The 25,359-nt window shown below is 44.0% G+C and overlaps 1 protein-coding gene across 2 annotated transcripts in view; it reads right to left on the bottom strand.

Moving 5' to 3' along the window:
• The window catches only part of WDFY4 (WDFY family member 4), a 1,018,342-nt gene that overhangs the window by 371,324 nt on the left and 621,659 nt on the right, over positions 1-25,359 (bottom strand). For both annotated transcript variants that reach the window (XM_078642707.1, XM_078642708.1), the window contains 4 exons: positions 19,294-19,532; positions 17,408-17,526; positions 9,371-9,562; positions 7,477-7,601 (listed from right to left, as the gene is read on the bottom strand). In XM_078642707.1, the coding sequence (XP_078498833.1) occupies positions 7,477-7,601; positions 9,371-9,562; positions 17,408-17,526; positions 19,294-19,532 (675 nt within the window). The remainder of the gene's footprint in view (positions 1-7,476; positions 7,602-9,370; positions 9,563-17,407; positions 17,527-19,293; positions 19,533-25,359) is intronic.

The following is a 25,359-nucleotide window of genomic DNA, read 5'->3' as shown; positions in this document are numbered from 1 at the left end:
TCAGGTACATTTCAGGGGTGTAGGGGGGGTCCTTTGGACCCCCCTGCACCCTTGAAATTGCATTCTCATTTTGCGATTCCTTAATTACGAATCGCAAAATGAAAATGCCTTCCAATTGATTCCTATGGGCCTCTAGGCCCATAGGAATCAATGTAAAGGGATTCCTTATTTGCGATTCGCAAAATTGGGAATCGCAAATAAGGAAAAATAAGGAATCGCAAAAAGAGATACAAATTTTTAATGCATGGGTATTTGCGATTTCTAAATTGCGATTCCTTAATTTTCGCAATTTAGGAATCGCAAATAACAACAATGATGCATGTGGCCGAAAGTGATCATCAGCGCACAATATAATGCAATCCAGACCAATCCCTCATCAGCACGCAAGACAGCCCTGGCCGTTTCACCATCAGCACATACTGATATTTAGACCACCCAATCACAACACATATTGTAAAATAAGCAAATGTTTACGATTACAAACTGCAATGTAAACAACCTGAGGAACCCCCTAATACCAACATACACTGCTTGGTGGCATGCACATGTATTCCCTCCCAGCCAGAAGGTGCAGTAAGATTTGTTAGTGTTGTTGTTGAGTTGTTTTCTCATATTGGCCTTGAACGGTAGAAACATATCTTGTTCCAGCTCTCATCAGCCTCAGCAGTTCAATCCAACAGAAATCCTGCAAATCGCTTCTTTCCTGAGATTAGTTGAGAACCTAAACTTTGAATGTTGCTCCTGAACAGTGTACTGCTCCTGTCCCATGATACTACCTGCCTGAGCTACCACTGTGAAGAATTTCTGACGTCAAGTATGAACCTGCGCGGCCTGTTGCTTCTGGGCTGATGATGGTCGGTGTGTTTTGCATTCTCCCAAGGCTGTACCAAGTCAGTTGAATTCTTTCAGAGGCATGCTGATGTTTCTGCCCGGCAGATGCTTGAGTTGGTTGTTGAGAAGTACACAGCAAATTTTAAGTTTTGGATAACTTTAACCCTCTCCAAGGGCTGGCTTGTTCTCTTGACTCCAGGGGGCTACAGGCATATAGGCAACGTTTGGTAGATCTCACAATATTGGTTCTGGTAGGCAGCAGTGAACCGCACCTTTGAGGCCCTAGGTGACCTTATTGGTCACAATATATAATTTGCATCTGATGGAACTGAGATATGTAAAAAAATTATGTTTCCAGTATCAAGAATGGGACTTTTTGCTACTTCACAATCAATACCAAGAAGAAACACAAAGTACAAAGGGGGATTCAAAAACAGTCCCAGGACCAGATCATCAGGACTCTACTTTTCCAGAATCCAAACTCCAGAGACCATGTTAAACATTTCCAGCATCAAACAACATCCCAGGACCTATCCATGGTGCTGAATTCTCATCAGGTAACATAGGCGTATGCACACCTTTGGTAAAGGTTTCAGGAGCAACAAATGCAGACTGAAAAGCTGTCTGGTTCACGAAATACAAAAGATATGTCCAACCCAAATGCTCTTTCCTACAGTGTATGGAATGGTTAGAGTGACACACTTGATGACTTGATGTGCGCTATTTCTAATTTTTCTGTTCTTGTATAATAAAGTCGTAGTTAAAGAAGTAATCCTTTTAAAGTCTGCTGGACTATACATTGATCATTACTGTGTATGTGACTATCAGTAGGGTGACATTGTATCTGGCTTAGCCTTCAAGGCACCCACGAGTGAAAGCTTGAATGTTTGACAAGGTTACCCCAAGAATCAATGAGGCTTTGAAGGATACATTTGTATCCTGTTAAGAACATATTCGGTCTTTTCGTTGATACTGTTAGGGGGTGAGAAAAACACAGGGCCTGACTTACAGTTTGACGGACAGGTTACTCATCACATGAAACCTAACTGATAAACCTTCCACCTTATTACAAGTACCAGAGGATACAGAGGATATAATGCACCTCAAAAAAGGTGGATGGGATAGCAGTCACGTTTGTGATGGAGTAACATGTCGGCCACACTCTATATAAGGCAAACACAAGGAGATGATGGACGGAGCGCTGAAACTTTTCAGACACTCACCCCAGTCACAGATCTGGGTTGAATCCATCATCATTCTTTAGCTCACTTCGCCACCTCAGTTCAGACCCAGCTATATGCAAATCAGCCTTGACCCAGTGCCTCATGGGAACAGTTCAGCCCGAACTGCCAAGCCTGGTCTTCCCTGATCCGGAAACAAGCATCCTGAGACCGCGTTCTGGGTAACACCCTTCATCAGCCAGGCTAGCTTGAATCCAGTGGCAAAGTGAGCAAGGGACCCACATCTGGTCATACCCTGAACCGGAAACAAGCATCCTGGGACTTGTTTCTGGGTAACACCCTTCATCAGCCAAGTTCGCTTGAATCCAGTGGCAAAGTGAGCAAAGGACCCACGTCTGGGCATACCCTGCCAACTTCGGACGAACAAAGCAAACACAAGGAGACGATGGATGAGGCGGTGAATCCCCGAAAATGGTCCTAGGATGCTTGTTTCCAGTCCAGGGAGGACCTGGCCTGGCAGTTCGGGCTGGACTGTTCCCATTGGATGCAGGGTCAAGACTTATTTGCATATGGCTAGTTTCAAACTGGAATGGCATGGGGAGAAAAAAAACGATGGACTTAGGCCCAGCTCTCTGTACTGGGCTTAATGTATGACATTGTTCTGTCCATCAATTGTTGTTTTTACACTCTAAATAAGGAGCAAATTCCATAACCACTTGGGCAATTATTCTATTCATGCCATTTTTATCTTTTGTCCCACACTTCCCCAACATTTTCTGTTGTTTGAGTTTGATAAGCTCTTAATCCCAAGGGAGGCCCTTTAAACTCAAAATCTAGGGCTGCATACAAATACCCTTTGTACATACTACGATAGTGAAATCTGCTGGAGGGATGTCCAAGAGATATCCACATACAAGTACAAGAGAGTTGCGTAGTGACTGCATGGTGAACATACACAATGCGGACGGAGCGTTGCATAGGCTTTTTTACTAACAAACCACAACTTTATATCTGACTGTGATACGCTGCCACCTTAATCGGACTACATCATAAGGAACCAAGCACAAGAATAGTATTTACCACAGTCTCTCAAGCCTTAGGATTGAATGCCAAAAGAGGGTGGCACGTGTTTGCTGTTAAGCAGAGCAAGCACAAATATGTCACACTGATGAAACCTAACACCATGAAATGAACTTCAATAAACATCTGTACAAGAACTATGAGTACCAACAACAGAAGAAGAAGAAAAATCATGTATTCCACAGAGAAAGATATATTGACTTCTAAATTGTGCTGTTCACAGAAGCAGAAATGTTATAGTTATTGTTAGTTTATATTTATAGAGCGCCAATCACCATGGGTCTCTAGACGCTGGTTGCGTGGACAGAGGTCCACTGGTTCCAAGTGTAGTCAACGCATTGAATGGATTTAGCCGAATGCCTCAGTAAACAGGATGGTTTTAATTTTTTTCCTAAATGGTAGTAACACAGTTTCCATTTGTATATTATCCGGAAGTTTATTCCAGACCTGGGGGATTACAACTGAGAAAGCCCGTCCTCCCATGGTGGTTCTATTGAAATGCGGGCAGGCCAGCAAGCTGGCCTCCGATGACCGAAGGTGCTTACTAGGCACATAGGACTTCAGGCGGTCTGTGATAAATTTCGGTGCCATTCCATATTTGGCTTTGTGCGCAATGCACAGACCCTTGAACCTGATCCTCTGCCTAATAGGGAGCCAGTGCAACTGTTTCAACAGGGGGGTGGCATGTGTTCTTCTTGGAGATTTAAAAATCAGCATTGCTGTATCATTTAAAACCACCTGGAGTTTCCCCAGGAGATTTTCAGGGAGTCCTATGTATATTTCGTTACCATAGTCCAAGCCTGACAGTATTAGGGCTGTCACGACCGTACGCATGGTAGGAAATGACAGCAGGTGACCAAGCTTTCAGAGTTGCCGCCGCAGACTTGTGCAGCTCCCCACTACCGTCGACACCTGATTGTTTAGGGTAAGTTTGGTATCTAATTTGATACCCAGACTCTTTACAACTGGTACTTGTGTCGGGGTGGTACTGAGCTCTTTTGGCCAGAAAAGATTTGACCAGGGTGAGGCCTCTGTGGTTAGAGCCAACACCTCTGTCTTATGAGGATTCACTTTTAGTGAGTTCAAGGTCATCCAATTCATGGTGAACCGTAGTATGTTCTGGACATTGAGCTGAGCTTGGGGACAGTTATTAACTCGAACTATTAGCTGGGTGTCATCAGCATAGTTGAACACCCGGCAGTCTAATTTTGCCTGTGATTCGACCAGCGGCTGAAGATAGGTATTAAATAGCAGGGGGGATAGTGCTGAGCCTTGTGGGACCCCCCAGGGTAGGACACCCTGCCTAGACCTGCAGTCCTCAAGTTGGGTTCTTTGAGACCAGTTTTCCAGAAAGTAATCCATTGAAGCACTCTCCCACCGACTCCGAGCCGCCGGACACGGGCCAGCAGCTGCGCATGGTCCACCGTGTCAAACGCGGCTGTGAGGTCTAGTAGGATCAGTGCGGAGGGGATCTTCTTGTCAGCTGCTAGCCTCAATTTATCCAGCACTGAGAGAATCACCAACTTAGTGCTGTTGTGGGCCCTAAAGCCTGCTTGTTCATGTTTGTAGCAACTGATGTTCTTCCAGGAAGGTCGATAGAGTTTTAAGTACATGTTGCTCCAGGACCTTCGTCAAGAAAGGCAACTGAGAGATCGGTCGGAAGTTTTTCAGATTGCTCAGGTCCGCCCCGTTTTTTTGGGGCAGTGGGATCACTATAGCTTCTTTGAATTTTTGAGGTACCTTCCATGTAGTTAGAGAGAGATTTAATAAGGTTAGTACCTCTGACCCTACTGCAGAGATGATCTTTTTAAACACCAAAGGAGGGCAGGGGTCCGACGGGAGACCCGGACTTGATCTAATAAACTATGGTTTTCTGAGAAATTTATGCCATTTGGTGCTGGCTAGATGGCAGATCTTTGGACGAGAGTTAACACTGTGTGGACAGTGCCCACAATAGAGCTCACACAGGATTCATAAAAAGTTTGTGCTCTCCATTAGGAAGTCCCATTAATACTCAATAGGAAATCAGTGCGTAATCTGTGCCGGTGGTTGCAGGTGGTGGATATCTGCACTCAGTTCTATTAGCTGTGTCAATGTTTTTATGCATGTTCTACAGCAGTGCAGCTGCTGTACAGCATGGCTGAAAGTAAAAAAAAAGCCAAGATAGTTAACACTGGAAGTAACATAGCTCAATTTTTGTTTTTCCTATCAACCATGCTGTATACCATATGCAAGACATAATGGCTTTGCCAATGCGTAAAAAAAAGTACTATGATTCGGCCAGCACATATTGGGGTAGAGGAAGAAGCAAGCGACAAGTGGGGGAAGGGGGTTGGAGGACAGGGGAAGCAACAACGGAGAAGGGGTAGAGAGAGGAACGGACAGCAGCAAACAGGGGTGGGGCTAATGGCACAGCTCAATCAACAACGTGGGTGGTACTTGTGGTGACAAGGTAAGCAAGCAACGATGACGGGAGGGGGACCAGGCAAGTAACAGTATGGGGAAGAGGGGGGGTAAATGGGTTAACTAACGAGGGTTGAGGGGGATAGGACAAGCAATACCAGGTCAATACCGCAGGAGGTGAACAGGCAAGCAACGATGCAGAGAAAGATGGGTGGAGGAGGGGAGTTGGCCTGAAAATAACATGGACTCTTATGGAGTGCTACAGCTTAAATAAAAAAAGTACCTTTGGAAGAGGATGACCAGTGGAAGGACACTGGCCACTAAATTGAAGCTGTACTTGATCTATGCTCCACAGATGCCACATATACCAAAGAAACAGTTGATCGACGGAATGCAAACATTCACCCCCAGTCACAAGGATCTGGGTTAAATCTATCATTCTTTTGTTCACCACACCACAGATGCGACAAGCACACGAAGAGAAATTGAAACCTGCACTCACTGACCAATGAGACACAAGGACATTACAGCAACGACGAGGCCAACCAATGGTAAGTAATGGACGTGCTCCAAGACTCTTGTATGTAAACAAAATGTCTCATAAGTGACAACGATTGCGCTGTCTCAGGTGAGACCTAAAAAAGGAGAAAAAAGGATGGAAGAGTGAGATAATCATGTTAGAGTGTAACAGAGAGGACATGCAGGGTGAAAGAGGCATGCGGTTGAATGCAGAGGAGGCAGCTTTGGTACACAGTAGCCTTCACATTAGTTTCACAGTGTTGCACTAGCTCCTATCCATGGAAAGACATTGCTTTTGGACTCTGAAGGCCACGTGGGTGGTGGGGGGTGAACAAAAAAAAGTACCTTCCCGCCGGGTCCCGCGGTCCCGCGTCTCTGGTCCTGCTCCTACTCTCCTGCTTCCGACTTCAGGAACAGGAAGCAGGCAGCCAGTTTCCCTCCCCTAAGTCAATTACAACGCTCCTTGCAGCGTTGTGAATGGTCTGAGCGCTGTGACACAGCGCTCAGCCAGGGGTTGTAGGGGAGGCCATTTTCTTGATGCAGTGTAATGTAGCCTGCATGGAAAGGGGGAAAGTCTGGTTGACAGGTTTGGGCGGCACATGAGGGCCGACCAAACAGTCATTGCGCACTTGGGAGTGGGCATACCACTCCTCCCCTGCCCCTCAACCTGATCAGAGCAGCCCTGTCCACCCGCCCGCCCGCAAAGGAAACATACAATGATAATACCTCAAAATTATTATCATTTTATATTTGCTTTCTACTGTTCGAAAGCAGTGAGGCGATGCTCCTCCGCCATAGCAGAGGGGCCGCCACTGGAAATTTAAAATATAAAACACTCTTTGTGGCACTTAAGAAAAGGGAGCCTGTATCTTGCAATGCATTAACATTTCCCAGAAGGATCAAAGATGTGATCCGTCTTACACTAGGCTCAAGCTTTTCAACGTAAAATTATTTAAATTTTTCTTATTTTTTTTATTACTTGCCAATCGTGTTTCTCTTCATTCCAAAATGACATTCTGTTGAATGTGGGTTAAGGCGAATGAGACTGTAGGGTCATTTACAGATTTTCTGAACATTTGGATCTGAGATAGATGTAAAGATTTAATTGAAACCGCTGAGTGGGTGGTGTTTGCTTTTTCGAGTAAAGTTTGGTGGTGACTCGGCACAAGGTGGCTTCTAACCTTTCTTGATTTTGGATTTTGTAGGTTTTTTTTCTGGAGCATGTTCCCATGCAGGTAAGTTACAATTAGAACTCACATTTTTTTAATTTAGACAAAGCACATAAAATATTGGAAGAGAGAATTGTTTATCTACCTACCCAGGACTGCTAAATTTTTTGCGGCACTTATCAGATCACTCAAGCATTCTCAGTTGATATTGCACTGCAATATTTCTTTGGAGCAAGACTCAGAGGAAGTCCATTTTACCAGGCCTATGAATAGTCAATGTGCAAGTCACTTACCTGAATGCTGCCCTCCATGCCTTTGGTGTGACGCCCTTGTACCTTCCGCATCGCTGATGAGAGATGGTGGGGAGGTTTTGACCGAGGGGGTGCCCACTTGTTTGCCAGAGACTTCTTTTCGGAGGCTGCAAAGCACAGGAAATACATTTTTTATGATCTGAATAGTTTTTATCAACACTAGCTGCTCAAAGGTGGCGAGGCACTCCAGAATCTATGTACTTTCTGTTTTTATCAGGGGTGGGTGTAATGTTTCATTCTGCCCACAGAAATGGCAGAATTTAGCAAAGAGTAACGCAGAGTTCTGGTCATATTCCGCACATTTCCGTGTGGTGGAATTTATTTCCTGCGAGGATCCAGAAACGCGAGCAAGGTTTGGTGTCCCCTAGCGTGATTTTCTAACGTGGGCAGTTGCAACGGTCTCAGTCAGAAGACTCCTTCTTGAGTAGATTTGCTGCTGCTCGAGTAGATTTTATACTTGGGCGTGAGCAAAATCAGCTTGAATGGCCCCGCGCTCTTACGCACCGCATTGTGCCATTCGCTTTGATTTTTCAGAGCTGCTCGTGCTGATTTTTCAGTGCTACTCGTGCTACTGCCTCTAAATGGTAGTGTGAGCAGCACAGCATTAATATTTTCTGTCCGTTGGCTGAACTCCGCGGAATCTCGTGGAGTTTTTATGTAACTCTGCAGAATTACGAGGAGTCAAACTCCTCTAGTTCCGCCCACCCCTAGTTTTTATGATACCCATCAAACTTTCACTGTAATCCCCCTAAACAGGAGGTAAAGTGATGTTCTCAAGTCACATGGATTTTTGGCTATTGCGTCATGTTGTGATGGAGTTTTCGTCTCTACGGAACAGGAAACTGTGTGCAGTTAACTGTTAATTGCTGAGGTGGTTACCTTTCAACTGTGCATGTGACCAGTGCTCTAGGGCGGTGCGATCGGTACAACCTCACCGGGTGTTGACTTGGGGTGGGGCGTCATTTTTGAAAAGGGGTACTATCATTTTAAAAGCACCTGCTGCTTCGCAACTTTCAGACATCAATTACAATGTCAAGAGAAGTCGGTGACTAATCGTCTTCCTGGAAAGGGACCGGAGGTTTGTCTAGTGGAAGTTTTGACTCATCCTAAGGTAGCTCAGAGGGTTAAAATGCTTGGTGCTAAGAACGTGTACCATGCAGATAAGGAAGTGCATATAATGTAAATAGGTCAGTGTTCTGTAAGAGAGCTCTTTTTGTTACTAGTCTTTTATAAGTCAAAATCCTAATATAGAACATTGAGCTATTAACTGTCATCCTAAAGCTACATGCAAACTGCAAGGAAAATGTTAGAGCTATATGTTTTTGCCCAGTCTTTCATCATCCCAATCTTGGGGAAAGGGTTAATTTGGATGAAAAACAATTCTTATTATGAAAGAGAACCCCTACCAATGATGTTACATTTTAAATTCTGAATTTGTGCTTTTCCTGAATAAGAACTTAAACTATATTGCCTACCAGTATCGATGACATGTCACTCCTACACTGCAACTTGTAGTACTGTCTGATGTACAATTTCCTATACACTGATTTACACACATATGATTGTCTCTGTGCAATGTGTGTGTGGTGTAAAGTGCTCTGACACCTTACACTGGTATGAGTGGCGTTATAAAACTAAATTAATCTGAGAGACAGTAGTTATGGAGACTTGAGGGGCACTGTTAAAGGGTGCTAGTGAGGGAATCTGTGGTAGAGGTGGTCATTGGGAGGGGGGCACCAACAGACACAGTCGCACAGGGTGCCACCAGCGCTAAAGCCGGCCCTGCATGTGACAGCAGCACAACAAGGAACAGGTCCAAGATTCGGATCTGCTTGCTAGTAAAGACGTGGTCCACTCTAGCAACACTGCTACTTACCAAGGTAATGCTGCCACGCCTTTGCTGCTGCCTCCTCCCACAGCGGGGTAACATCTGAGATCTTCAGCCTGCTCTCCAGCTGCCCTGGCTTCACGGACAGGTCCATTTTGTAGGTGTCCTCCAATGCCTGCCTCCGTTGGGAAATCAGCAGCTCCCAGACTGTCTCCACCATCTTGAGGACCTCCGCCTGGACTGAGGTACAGATATTCACATTACTGTTAGTGCATAAGGGCATGAGTGTGCTTCTGTGTGGGTGTCTAATGACATTGCTCACTATAACTCCTTTACGGCGGTGCAAATTCCACCATGGTGTGGGAGTTCTGAAGAGTGGGCGGGCCGCGTCGGCCAGCGGACGTGCGCAGCACTGCCGAGGTAGTGCTTGTAACGGCCGTTGGACGACGCGCCCACGCAAGGTTTAAAAGTGTCAGTTCACCATATCAACAGCACTTCAACACTGCAGTGTCTCTGTGTAGCTATCTGTTGTTATTATTCATCTGTCAAATTGAATGTGTTTTCTGATCGCCAGACACAAGGTGTAACTGACTCAGTTGTCCATAAGGACCACAAAGTCAGTGCACCTGATAGTGTTTGATATGTATTTGAGGGCCTAATAGGGAATATGTTGATATCAGTGAGTATGTAAGAGACTGCATGCCTGCATGTGTTTAGTGTATGCTCATGTGTATTCATGCGTTTATGAGAGTTAATATATCCCAGTCTGTACACGTGCTTGCATGAGCACTTCTGAACAAGAAGTTTATTATTTCATTGTTTGCATGCTCACGCCACAGTCCTTTAGCAAGCAATCATTTTATATGTATTTGATATAATTATTGTGAAACTATTTGTATTGTACAAACTAAGAAAAGTTTCAATTGTTTTCCAATTGTGTTCAATCCAGCATCCTCAGCATCTATAAAACTTGTCAAGTGGCAGCCAACACATGTTTTGTAGTGAGGAGTCCACCGCTTTTTCAGGGCTGGGTGACATCAGTTAACAAGCATTGACAAAGATAGTAAGTCGTACCTATGCAAGCTCTATTGGCTTTGTCAATGTTTTTAACCATGTTGTAAAGCAGCCTGGCATGGCTGAAAGTTAAATAAATAAAAAAAGCACTGTGATGCAGTCAACACTGGTGAACCATAATGCTTTTATTTTCTTTGCCTTTAGCTATGTTGCAAGTTGCTGTACAACATGGGTAAAACACATTGACAAAACCAAAAGATATCACAAAGGTGAGACCTATGGGCCTTCCCAATGCTTGTTACACTCGATGTTGAGTATACTGTTTTGGGATTAAGGGAATAACTTTCATTGTGCCTTCAGGCTGGTAGATCTGAGATAGTATTTTTTGGGGAGTTTTATGACACGCGAACTAGATCCAAAGAAATCAGATCGCTTTACGCGAGCACCAGTTGCGTTGTAGATGTACACATTAGATTTTTCGTTAGACACGAGGAGATTACGTGATTTGCCCAGAATCACAGGATGTTGTGCGGCCCTGCCACGACTCTAAACCTGTTCCCCATCTCAGAAGTCGACTGCTCTAGCCATTAGGCCACATCCTCTCCATTAAAGCAGTGAAGCCAGTCCATTATTGCATAAGTACGTTTCATTCCCTTAAGATATTTCTCAAGGCTCTTTTGAGAGTTTTCATGTGTTTGCAGCCAAAATGACATACCGTTGCATTGAGGCAAATTCACACAGGTTTTCTGCCCTTCTCCACTGCAGACTGAGCCTCTTCCACATTTGAGTGTCTCTGCAACAGAGACAGAGGAAAATTCAGACTTCCCTGCCTAGGCGAGCACGTCCCCAGCTAATTTCTACCACTCTGTAAAAAAGACACTAGTTTGATTCACACCTTAAGTTGTCGTGGTTCATTATAAGACAAATTACACTGTGATATTACTAACCTGGACTAGTTGTTATACAGATGGCAAAACCTAAACAGTGTTTTCTTCATTTAAAAAAACGAGTAAACCTAAAAAAAAAATACATACAAATTCAGAATGTGGGAGTCATTCTATTTATGACCTGAAGTGCTATGTACTAAACTTTCTCAGCTAAAAATTCTTTTGGTCGCTCAATGATTCCAATCAGACTTTAGTTTTAGTTCTACGGATGCGTCCAAGGCTTTAGAACCATACGGCGAAAAAAAATTGCATGTGGTTTATATTGGGTGGTCAAATATTGGGTTTCAGAAAGACACAAGGCTTGACAAACACACAATGCGTCATTAATGACATTGCTGTCATCAATGTCCACATTCCATGGGAAACAAGCAGGCTAAATTAAGAAAGATGAGAGTTTGTGGCAATACAGTCAAAGCTGCTGACTTAGGAGCTGGAGAACCCGCTCCGCGTCTCGGTATCTGCTCAACATAAGGGCCGGACTGGACGTAGCAGGCACTGGGCGATTCCTCGGTGGATCGGAAGGGTAGGGGATGGTTTTGGACTGGTGGGGGCCGATTTCTGTTACGGGGGCCAGTTTTGCAGCAGTACTGCAAAAATCGGCCCCTTGTAATAAAAGCGCAAACAGCTGCAGTGGTCCCGCCATACCACCACCACCGTTTGGATCCCACTCTGGCTCTGCTCAACATCTTGTGATTCTGGCCTAATCACTTCATCTCCCCGCGAGTTATAAAAAAGTAAAGCCTGCTGAAATTGCAAAGCGATCCAATACGTTCAGGTAGGGTCGAGTCCGAGCTATACAAAAATGCCCCCCCCCAAAAAAAGAAATAGTATCTCAATCTCAGCACGATAATTTAATGTGTATTTGGTCCAAGCACCAGACAAAGAAAAGGAAGTGACCCTTCGCAAATGCTGCTGAATTAGAATGTAGAAGAGAAGAATGATAGTGATGCTAAAGAATAGTAAGAGGTTTTTTTTTATTAGACACAATAGGTCTCCAAGCGACAGCAGTGCATGCATGCTGCCTGCAGGCTCGACCTGAAGAAGGATCAATATTAATTGCGTGGTTTATCATCTGTTAAATACAAGGAAACATAAGAGATTGGATTTTTTTTTTGTGGTTTGTTTCTGTTTTATTTTTTTATTTATTTCACACAGCCCTGAAGAAGTGCAAATTTCTTGCTGTGAAACATGTTATGACTGTGCTATAACAATTTTAGTAGTTTTAGTGGACACTGAATTGAACACAGTTGGAAAGAAATTACACTTTTCAGATTTTGTACACCACAAATATTTATACAATAACTGTTTGTAATACATATAAGATGATTGTTTTTAATTGCTGAACATAGAAAAATAAATATTCCTTATATTTGTACAAAAGATGTCAATGATTTCGTGATTTTAGGATAGATTCCCCACACAAACTGCGGCATTCTTGAGCTGCAACCCTGCATTTAAATTTGCTAAGCGATACAAAAGGGGATGATGGACGGAGCGTTTGAGCAAATCAAACACTCACCCCCAGTCAACTGATCTGGGTTTAATCCATCACCATTCTTTAGTTCACTCAGCCACCCCATTTCAGACATGGCTATATGCAAATCAGTCTGACCCTGTGCCTCATGGGAACAGTCCAGCCCGAACTGCCAAGCCATGTCTTCCATGGACCGGAAACAAGCATCCTGGGACCGGTTTCGGATTCATAATCCTCATCAGCCAGGCTATCTTGAATCCAGTGGCCAAGTGAGCAAGGGACTCACGTCTGAGCATACCCTGCCACACTTAGGGCGTACAAAGCGATACAAAAGGGGATGATGGACGGAGCGTTTGAGCAAATCAAACACTCACCCCCAGTCAACTGATCTGGGTTTAATCCATCACCGTTCTTTAGCCCACTCAGCCACCCCATTTCAGACACGGCTATATGCAAATCAGTCTGACCCTGTGCCTCATGGGAACAGTCCAGCCCGAACTGCCAAGCCATGTCTTCCATGGACCGGAAACAAGCATCCTGGGACCGGTTTCGGATTCATAATCCTCATCAGCCAGGCTATCTTGAATCCAGTGGCCAAGTGAGCAAGGGACTCACGTCTGAGCATACCCTGCCACACTTAGGGCGAACAAAGCAATACAAAAGGGGATGATGGATGGAGCGTTTGAGCAAATCAAACACTCACCCCCAGTCAACTGATCTGGGTTTAATCCATCACCATTCTTTAGCCCACTCAGCCACCCCATTTCAGACATGGCTATATGCAAATCAGTCTGACCCTGTGCCTCATGGGAACAGTCCAGCCCGAACTGCCAAGCCATGTCTTCCATGGACCGGAAACAAGCATCCTGGGACCGGTTTCGGATTCATAATCCTCATCAGCCAGGCTATCTTGAATCCAGTGGCCAAGTGAGCAAGGGACTCACGTCTGAGCATACCCTGCCACACTTAGGGCGTACAAAGCGATACAAAAGGGGATGATGGACGGAGCGTTTGAGCAAATCAAACACTCACCCCCAGTCAACTGATCTGGGTTTAATCCATCACCGTTCTTTAGCCCACTCAGCCACCCCATTTCAGACACGGCTATATGCAAATCAGTCTGACCCTGTGCCTCATGGGAACAGTCCAGCCCGAACTGCCAAGCCATGTCTTCCATGGACCGGAAACAAGCATCCTGGGACCGGTTTCGGATTCATAATCCTCATCAGCCAGGCTATCTTGAATCCAGTGGCCAAGTGAGCAAGGGACTCACGTCTGAGCATACCCTGCCACACTTAGGGCGAACAAAGCAATACAAAAGGGGATGATGGATGGAGCGTTTGAGCAAATCAAACACTCACCCCCAGTCAACTGATCTGGGTTTAATCCATCACCATTCTTTAGCCCACTCAGCCACCCCATTTCAGACATGGCTATATGCAAATCAGTCTGACCCTGTGCCTCATGGGAACAGTCGAGCCCGAACTGCCAAGCCATGTCTTCCATGGACCGGAAACAAGCATCCTGGGACCGGTTTCGGATTCATAATCCTCATCAGCCAGGCTATCTTGAATCCAGTGGCCAAGTGAGCAAGGGACTCACGTCTGAGCATACCCTGCCACACTTAGGGCGAACAAAGCGATACAAAAGGGGATGATAGACGGAGCGTTTGAGCAAATCAAACACTCACCCCCAGTCAACTGATCTGGGTTTAATCCATCACCATTCTTTAGCCCACTCAGCCACCCCATTTCAGACATGGCTATATGCAAATCAGTCTGACCCTGTGTCTCATGGGAACAGTCCAGCCCGAACTGCCAAGCCATGTCTTCCATGGACCGGAAACAAGCATCCTGGGACCGGAGTCGGATTCATAATCCTCATCAGCCAGGCTATCTTGAATCCAGTGGCCAAGTGAGCAAGGGACTCACGTCTGAGCATACCCTGCCACACTTAGGGCGAACAAAGCGATACAAAAGGGAATGATGGACGGAGCGTTTGAGCAAATCAAACACTCACCCCCAGTCAACTGATCTGGGTTTAATCCATCACCATTATTTAGCCCACTCAGCCACCCCATTTCAGACATGGCTATATGCAAATCAGTCTGACCCTGTGCCTCATGGGAACAGTCCAGCCCGAACTGCCAAGCCAGTCTTCCATGGACCGGAAACAAGCATCCTGGGACCGGTTTCGGATTTATAATCCTCATCAGCCAGGCTATCTTGAATCCAGTGGCCAAGTGAGCAAGGGACTCACGTCTGAGCATACCCTGCCACACTTAGGGCGAACAAAGCGATACAAAAGGGGATGATGGACGGAGCGTTTGAGCAAATCAAACACTCACCCCCAAATTTGCTAACTCACCTTAATACCACCCATACTCATCGCCCTTCACGAGGAGAAGGAGCACAACGCCAAATTGAATTTCCAACGAGCAGTGAAAAGACCATTTAGATTCTGGGGACCACAATATCAGATATGTTCTTGACATTAAGTATTTGTCAGGGCCTACTGTTTGTGGAAGTTTCTCAAAAGGGGTGAGCTCTCTAGATGCTATTGCTTTGACCGAGTTGTGTAAAGCCCAGTGAGGTAAAGACTTTTTTTTGTGTGTTCCAAAACCTCTCACTCTCTCCTAGATCAAAATCTAATTTTGTTTGCCCGAAATGCATTGTGGACGCCTTGTTATAGAGGACTCCCCATTTTCCATATCTGATCACTTCTATTTTTTGAGCTGCCACCATGTCCAATGCTGAAGGAAAAATCAGAATTCAGAAATGGGAAGTAAGGAGAGATGGCTAGCTTTCTAAGAGCAACCTGAGGTTTATGAATTTCAACATGTCCGGGGTTGTGCCCTGAATCAGAGAATCGTGTGCTGTATCTGCTTTATCAATTTTTCTAACCTGCAGTGTCAACCTGCTAGCTTATGGTCTAAGAAGCACCAATGGCATTCGGTTTCCCTCCTCGACCTTCCCACATGTATCTCAGTTTGATTAGCATGTTGTAGGATGTAAAGTCCAGTATGTGCCCATTTTTGGGGAAGAAAAGTTTTTGTCTCAGCCGTAATCTTTTTTCCCCCATACCCCATAAAGTTGGTGCACTGGTTCTATATACTCTGAAGTTTGCTGTGGGGCACTTCATTTGAAGGATTTGAAAAGGTAAAAGTATCTGTTGTAAAGTTATCATTTTAACCAATGATATGCACCCAAATTGGGTTGTGCCACTGCGGTATACCTTTCGGTTTTGATTTCCGAAGCTGCAAATAGATAGCAGGCAATAACTGTAGTATTTAGGTTGAAGATGATCCTAAGTTATTTTATAGAGGATGGAGGGAGGAGTCCCCTTTAGGTGGCAAAGCGTACCTGGTTAGAAGGTGAGGCTGAAGGTCTCATACGTGGACCAATTTACCTTTTCATACTTAGCTTGCAAACTGGTGCAGTTACTACAGTAGGACCAGTAGGTATAGGGCTGGATCAGACAGAAAGACCAGGATATTATGAATGTATATTGTTAGTTCGGACAAGACCAGTTCCAGCTGAATACCCCTTATTGTGGTTTGTTATGTTATGTTAGACTTACAAAGGTAAAGTACTGACTGGAAGGTAGCTGTATTGGCTGGCATTATTGTGTCTAAGTTAGGTCACCTCAATGCATAAGCACTGGACTTCTATTACCCTATTTGTCCATAGAGTTAAGCACTAAAAAGGCAATACTTAGGGGCTGAGTTAAAGTTTGGCGAATGGAGAGTACTCCATAAGGATGGTAGAGGATATTGCTCACACCATCCTGAGGGATCGCTGATCACCAAATCTAGAGCTGTCCTCCTCCCCCATGGACAACTCTTAACACTGACAGGAACCACCACTATAGTGGTCCCTGCCATTGTTGTAAAAGATTGACAGATGGCTCCATCAAAGAGGATAGCTGCCCATCAACTGTTTACACTGTTTTATTTTTTTGAAAACAAACTCCCAATGCACGAGTTTTACTTTTGAGAAATTAAAGACTAAGGACCCCCACCCCAGGAAAGTCATCTACCCTGGTGTGGAGGGGGTCATTATTTTGAAATGTTACTGTCCCTCATGCATAGAAAAAAAGCCATCTTATTACCCACTCTAAATAATTGGGCAGGCGGTCAGTGGCTAACCTCCAACAGCCCATACTCTGTCAAGAGGTCAGAGGAACTTGTCAGGTGACAGAGCCAGTGTACTCTCCGTCACTGACTACCGCAACTCCACCCACTTCTAAAGCGGGTACATGAACCCTAAGTTGTGATTAAATACCCTCTCTGCCAAACTCTCATCAGCTTCTAAGTGAATAAATTAGGGTTTAATGGTAATGTGACCAAGAGACCAGTTGTAAATGACTTCAAAGGACACAATTGAGTCCCAGTACTCCCGAACGGCGATCGGACCCCAGAAAAAGATGTTACAACCTGTATTAGTGCAAGTTAGTGATTATCCTTTTGGTAACAAGTGTGCATGCTAGTCAGTTGGGAGCTTGAGATCTGCCCAGTGTGTACAACCCTATGTGTATAATATAGCTGTGTCCCCTACCTTAGAACCATCCACTGATCTGCCTCACCAGGCCTCGGGTAGATTGTGTGAGCATATGTTCTGACTGTGACCTCAACTCTGGAAGATTCCTTACCATCATACTCCGACAATGCTTCTTCTTCCCCACCTTTCATCTCTTCAGCCTTGCCCTGGAAGATCAGGTGCCAGAATGATGGATGAGATGCTGCATCTATGCCAAATCCTTCTGGATAACTTAAGTGAAATAGAAACTGTTAGATAGCAATCTGGGTACCAGGTTAAATGAGGTGTGCACAACTAACATCACCCAATGCAATGGTCTATGAACACACTGCAAATTACATCACACTATGCAATAACCTGTTAACAACCATGGCTGCTGACATCACCCCCTGCAATGGGATATGAATGCACACTACAACTTACAGAAACCTATGCTGTGATTGTATTTGTATTTGGTAAATGTATAGAGCGCGAATTGTTGCCCGGGGGCTTCCAAGCGCTGAAAAGTGCTGTGATCTACGACACATACTGAAAATGACATCAACACATACACACACTGATAGTCACATCAACCAATGAAGTGAACTAGTAATAATAATAATTATAAAGAGACAGCTTTATTCAGTCATTAAAAAAAATCATATAAGCACAAGCGATCAGAAAAGAATAGTATAAAGAAATATAAATGTGTACAATCAGCGTACAAATGTTGTACACAACTACAACTGGCTACAAGGTCAAAACACATGAAAAATACATAATAAAAACTTCTAATCAATGACCAGCTTTAAACCTTTTTCTGTGGTCCCTGCTTGGTTCTGTAAAACTCCTCTACTGCACGTAAAACAGGCAAGCGACCATCTTCCCTGCTTGTGTCAAAGTAGACATGATGACATACTTTCATTGTATGTGGGGCCTGTTTTTTTAGTGCAAAGAGGTCTCCTTTGGTGTGAGCATTACTATTAACAAAATAACAGTGAAAGCACCTAACATAACATTAAAACATTCCGAATTGTACATAAATCCCACTGAAGCAAATGATCTTGACAAATGCAAAAACAGCTACCATGCCAGATGCAAACCAGGAATCTACACCATGCCTGCTATATCTATTCTACAATATACATCAAACTTTCAAGCCTGAAAAACATGCATGCCTGTTCCTGGATTCAGGAATCCCTGACTCTGGAATACTCTGAACAAAAGCCTGAAACAAAAACCTACAGTTCAGGAGCCTCTTGGGAATGTTGCCCTTCAGGCTGCCATAGACCTTGGATTCACAACTACAGAAGAAGTAACTCAGGAAGGCCTACTATAGGCTCAAAAGTACAAACAAGTGCTCTGAAGTAGCCGCAGGGCAAGTAGTAGGTCGGATGTATGATGTTACAACGCATACTTTTACAACACATGCCTTTACAACGCATTTTTTACAACACAACATCCATTACAACGCATTCCATTACAACGCATGCCATTACAAACGAATTTCCCAAAACTAGCGTTACAACGCATTCCAATACAACGCATACACCTTTACAACACATACCATTACAGCGCATACCATTACAACGCATGTTTGGTAAGTGTTGGATAGTGTAGGGGTAAAAATTACTATTCTAACTCCAGGGGGTGCAACAGTAGGGTAAGTGTTGGATAGTGTGGGGGTAAAAATTACTATTCTAACTCCAGGGGGTGCAACAGTTGGGTAAGTGTTGGATAGTGTAAGGGTACTATGCGTTGTGATGGTATGCGTTGTGATGGTATGCGTTGTAATGACTGTGTTGTAATGACATGCGTTGTAATGGTATGCGTTGTAGTGTCATGCGTTGTAAGGGTTGCGTTGTAATGACATGCGTTGTAATGGATCTTGCGTTGTAAAAGTTTCGTTGGAATGGTAGTGCGTTGTAAAAGTTGCGCTGTAAAGGTTGTTTCCCAGTAGGACTTACCCAAGCCCCAACACAAAGGATTGACAGTGTGAAAGTTGCAGTCTCTGCCTACCTCCCTGAGTGAATCTGGAACAGGCAGTGGATGAAACAGGTGATGAAGCTCATGTTGGAGTTGTAGGTGGCGAAGATGATGTCCCAGCGCTCGACCAGCACTTTCAGGATGTGCAGGAGATTCAGCAAGTCCATGAGGGTCTGGCGGGAACCAGACAGGCAGTACAGGAGAGTACGGTTCAGGCTGCTGTACAGGCTGCTAAAGAGCTGTTCCCTCTGGGTGACGGGGGCATCCACGACCTGCAGCAAGACGGATATGTGAGACACACAGCTCTCGCTACCTCCTTGGGTACAGAGCACAGCTCTCATTGTTCCTGTGGCAAGATACAAAGTAAAACACCAGATTCTGGGGCAGTTGGCATCCCTCGGTGGTAAAATATATCTAGATACTTTTTAATTCATTGTTAATAAAGACTTTATTTACAGTTGGTTTACTGAAAAGTAAGCCTATTTGACCATGGACGTTGATTCAAGAAAATACCTATGGGTAGCAGAAGTGACATCATTCTCCTTGACCCCACCTCTCATGGCTTCACAGGAAGCGACTTGAAATGGCTTTTAACCCTAATTACATCAAAGGAAGTGATGTCATGTGACCTTTGACTCTTGATTATTACAGAATGTGACAACACTGAACTTCGAAAATCCATACACAATAAACGCAATAGTAGTAAAATGTAGGAAATAATACTGAAGCAGATAAAACTCTTGTTTTGATTCCAAGTATTAACTAGGATGATTCCATGGTATTGCAGAGGTGTAAACGTGATAGACGAAGGGAAAGGCAGCCAGAGGCTAGCAGTACAGCCTCAAATGCCCTAGCACTACCATCGTTTGCTTAGGCGCGATCATAGCATCAAATGCCCAGTTACAGCACCATAATAACATGTGTGCAGGGTCTCATCCCTCTTAAAACTGGTGTGCACACAGGACACATATGTAACACAGCTTTAAATTAGCGTATATTCATCTTATTTTATTTGTTTCTTAATGTCGTGCATTGTGATTATTAGACTTGCTAAATGAACAGATATAATTAAGTTTTACTCATGATCGAAGAAGGTGCGTGGATGGAGACACCCCGCCCAGTCTTTTTGTAACAATTTTCATTATTTGAAACAATAATTACATTCATTCATTCATACACACAGGATACATGTACGCTCAGGTCACACAGTATGCAAAATCCTGTGGGCTCTGCTACTAACACTTGAGTGTGTTCTGAGGAACCGGTGTGTCTGTTCTGGTGAGCGCGTGCTTAATTTTGCCATTGATTTATGAAGCATAGATTTACAGACAGAATATTCTGAGAACTGTAATAGTTTGGTTTATATTCACTAAATAGGTTTTGCATGTATAAAGCACACTCCACAAACCAAATTACCTTCTGTAGACCACTTAAGGGTTTGCAACTGTGACTGCATGCCTTTCACACAGGTTTTTGCAGTCAACATTCAACTTGCTAGGTTATTGTTCCACCTACAAAGTTCTACACATTTTTCAGAATAAAGCTTAGAAAGCATACAAGGAAATAATAAATAAATTATCCATTAGACACAAACCCTTACATTTCAATTTGTTACAAAACCAAAGCACAATGTACCGTGACTGACCCCAATGGTGGATTTTATACATTTAGCCTGGAGATGCCCAGAGGTACAGGCACACTGAAGAACTATTGTGTCAACTTTGACAATGATGTTAGATGTAGGTAAGCCAATAATGCCACTGGTGGTCCTAATCGTCTGTGTGCAAAAAATTCCAAAGACCAGTGCCGGACTGGCCGGACCAGGCATCGGCGTTTTCCCAGAAAGCTGGAAGGGTGGATGCTGGTTTTGTAGCAGTGGGGGCCTGTTTTGTTACTGGGGGCCGGTTTTGCAGTGGTGTTGCAATATCTGCCCCCAGTAACAAAAGCAGCAAGCATTTATAGTCTCCTGCTGCCTGGTAGTGCTCCCCAGGGGCTGGTCCGAGAAAATTTCCAGGGCGGGCTGCCTTGGGTTCCCATTTGGCCCTGCCAAAGACAGCCAGAAAAGTGGCTGACATTTCATTACTCCCAGCTAAATGAAAAGTGCCTATGTTATGGACGCTTAGTCCAACCTCTAAAGAAGCACACTGGGTTGGGGTTGTGGTGATGTGCGATGAAGGCCCATGCTACGCTCCAAGCCAGCATATCTTGTCCCTGAGATATCTGGGGGCCTCTTATAGAATACTTGGCCAAGATGGAGGAGGTGATCAAGGCTTGGTATACAGTTATACACTTTAACATATGCCCCTGACCAATAATTCACTGACCCTGGCTTTGGCATGTTGCATATTGACTGATTTATAAATGTATTTATTTATTTATATGTACATTTTATATCTGATGTAACACATGTCTTCGAGACATTTTTTATTAATACATGTAAATAAATAAATATGTGTGATTTAATGAAAATCCTTTATTGTTAAAATTAACCGAATGATGATTGTTTTGACTTGATACTGATTTATACTGCTCATAACTTTATGGTGAAAGATGTAACGTGTACCTTCTGTCTAACTTTTGAAGGTACTGGGCACTAAACTTTACATAAATTGTACGCACTATTGTGAATTAAAGGTGAAATGGACATGTTTCGTTAGACTGCCCATGTCAATGAGTTATTTTTTATTTTCTTCTTTATCGTATTTTATTGCCATGTTAGTTACTGTTGAAACACATCTGAAATACAAATAAAAAACAAGCTGTGCTGCACGTTCCCCCAGAAATCTAACATTTTTCAGCCAGCCCCTCAAGATCCTTAAAATGAAGCCAGTGTTTGCATGGTCACTGGCAGGGGGTAGCAAAGAACAAGCCAGTGGTCGCAGGTGCAACCTCTGGCAACCCTCAAATGACAGGGAAGAAACACAATGATGTTGAAACATTGGCCAGGAATACAAAGAATGCCATACAAACTTTAGGCACAGAATGATATAGAGACACCAACGAGTAGGCCCCGACTGCTGCAGAAACACTAGCAGGAACAAATAGTCTGGTGTATAGCAGAACGGAATATAAACACTAGGGGAGAGTAGCAGGAAAGTTTAAACGTGAGGCAGTAACGAGCATTGCCCTCGCCTACCTGGACCTTACGCGGCATTGAGATCTATTGCCCATTACAAGTGCTACATAGACTTCACTTGGGGAGAGGGTCAGGGGTGAAAAGGTCAAGTGAAGTACAGGGACACACACTCCAGACTAAATACAAGCGACCTGCTGTAACAGAAACAATCCAGTGTAAATTCACCAATCAGTGTGCTCAATTTTGACCAAACTCATATCTTCTGAAAGAATGTCCTGTGCCTCAAATAATACCTTAGTTCAGATCCATTCTCCCTTTCCCCAGGAAGATCATGGTGGATGAATCCAATTGTCTGCCCCAAAACAAACTGGAGGCAAGCAACAGCCGCCATGACCAAAGGTCAGCGTTCAGAATATTAAGGGTGATCAAGTGCATGCTAGGTGGCAACAGAGACCACCTCCAATCTTCCCCTGACTCAGATCTTGGCTGACATATAACAAGGTGAACTGTGAGAGATTCCTGCACCAGCTTGGAACACAGGCTTGGATCTCAGGAGCAGCCCTACAGTGTATTTGCTTCAGTTTCTCAAATAGGAGTCAACTGATAGGAAGTGGGATACAAAGTCTGCATGCAAACCGTGGATATTGGTCTCCCAAACCTGGAATAGCGATACGTAGGCCTACTTATGCTAAGGGAATGATTCCCCACCTGACATTTAAATCACAGGCTTCACAAGACACATTTGCCTTTGCAAGATGGAAATCTAATTATGTTTGAATGGTGGCAAAACTTAAATAATGCTGACCATGCAACGTCCTAATTTCATACTCGCTGTCCCATTACAAGTGGAATATGGGCACTGTCCTCAGCAATCGCTCAAATGGTCCAAACAGTGATGATCTGGTTTGACTTTTTAATTATTGTTCTAAGAAAAGATCCTGACCATAACCAAGATCAAAAATACAAACTTGTCAGCTGTCTAAAGAGTCCTTGCAGAATTCTAGAAAAACAGGATAGAATTCAGCAGGGTCAAGACAATATCACTGTTATACTACTCCAAAATAATGAATAAAGGGGCGTGGGCGAACAAGATCCAGTGATGTCAGAGCCCCAGCTATAAGTGGCCACGCTATGTCTGAAATTGAAAATGTCAGATCATATCACCAGAGACTTAAACTAGCTCTTCGTTCTGTACATAATGGAAAGAATCAAATTAAAATCCACAGGAACTTGGGGCGGCGACAGCCACCAGGCTGCGCCTGAAACAGTTCAAGTACCTGCACCGGGTCTATTATACAAGGCAGAGACTTTTGAAGGCGGGAGTGGTGGCGTCACAGGAGTGCCTGCGATGTGGTCATGCGGAGGGCTCCTTTATACACACAATATGGCACTGTCCGGTAGGCACTGCCTTTTGTGATGGGGTCAGGGCGTGCTTAGCAGAGGAGCTGGGATATCCCTGTATCACCGAACTTAAGTATATTACACATTATCGGGTGAATTGGGGGAAACCTGTCTAAACGTCATGTCTTATTGCTAGGATTCACGTTAGCCAAGAGGGATATTGCAAAAATGTGTAAAGCACTGGCCACACCGAAACTATCTACTTGGTAAAAGGGCTGGACTTTTGTATGGGAATAGAGCAACCAGTGTTCAAGGCTAGGGGGTGCCCGCAGAAACATGTGAAAATTTGGAAGAAATGGGCTGAATACCGGGACTTATGGTTGGAGTCAACGGACCAAGGGGGAAATTATGCATTGGCATGGATATCGGAAGATGCGGGTCAGAGAGTTGTGTGAAGAGATACTATGTGGTTATCATGGGATGGTTGGGTAGCTTAAGAGATTTGAGGCATGAATCGGTTGCAGCACAATGGGGGGGGAGGTTACAATGGGAAACGGTTATTGCTTTTACTTGTTTCATATACCAATATTGTAAAGGAAAAGTAAATTTCAATACATTGTGGCTGATATACATCGACGGCTTCCTGAGATAGGGAGCGTCGTTTGGTATGTAATAATTGACACAATAAAATACGTTTCTAGAAAATAAAATCCACAGGAACTAATATTTGTCCATGCTACAGCCTTCTTGCCTTCATTGTTGCGGCCTACATTTAGGGAATGCTCATTTGCAAATCCAATGTTCAACTGCAAAACAAGACTGAGAGAAATCTGTCAGAAGCAGTGGCCCACGGTTATAGAATATCTTAGTCTCACCAGAGAGAATTGTCATCTTGCTCTGTTTTATGAGTGAGTGGAAGAGACTGCTGTTCAGGGTAGACACTGCCATGCTCATCGCAGGGACCACCCAACCTTCAAGGATCGACGGAGTCTCCCAAATCCACATTGAATACACAAAATCCACATCAATCATATCTTATTGTGAAAGACTCATGAGATGAGAGATCAAGATTCATTCCTCTGTGCAGAATCAACTGCTCTGTCAAGAAGCATTGAGGTGTCATGCATACGCTGGAACCAAAGGTGCATATGTATGAAGCCCATTTCCGGTTCACAAACGGGCCAATTCTCAGAATCGGCCCGTTTGCGAACGGGAAAAAGCCTTATGGGATGTATCATCCCAAAAGGCCATCGCAAAATAGGGAATCACAAAATTTGTGATTCCTTATTTTGCAAAAGCATTTAAGGAATCGCAATTTGAGATTCCTTAAATGCGATGTAAAAAGCACCCAAGCTGTGTAATTTCGCCTTAAGAAATCGCAAATTACCACCAACTTCAAGTTGGTGGTAATTTGCATTTCTCAAAGTGCCATGTGTCGCACATACATGCCCTTAGGGCATGTATGTGTCCCACATGTGAACACATGTACATTTCAGGGGTGCAACAGGGTGTCCTTTTGACACCCTGGCACCCTTGAAATTGCATTCTCAATTTGCGATTCTCTAATTGAGAATCACAAATTGAAAATGTCTTCCCATTCATTCCCATGGGCCTCTAGGCCCATAGAAATGAATGGGGTGGTGTTCCTTAATTGCAAATTGCGATTCGCAATTAAGGAATAT

Source organism: Lissotriton helveticus, chromosome 5_1 (genome assembly GCF_964261635.1).
Source record: "Lissotriton helveticus chromosome 5_1, aLisHel1.1, whole genome shotgun sequence".
NCBI lineage: Eukaryota > Metazoa > Chordata > Amphibia > Caudata > Salamandridae > Lissotriton > Lissotriton helveticus.
Note: the sequence above shows the minus strand (reverse complement) of the source record. Positions and strands in the feature narration are given on the sequence as shown.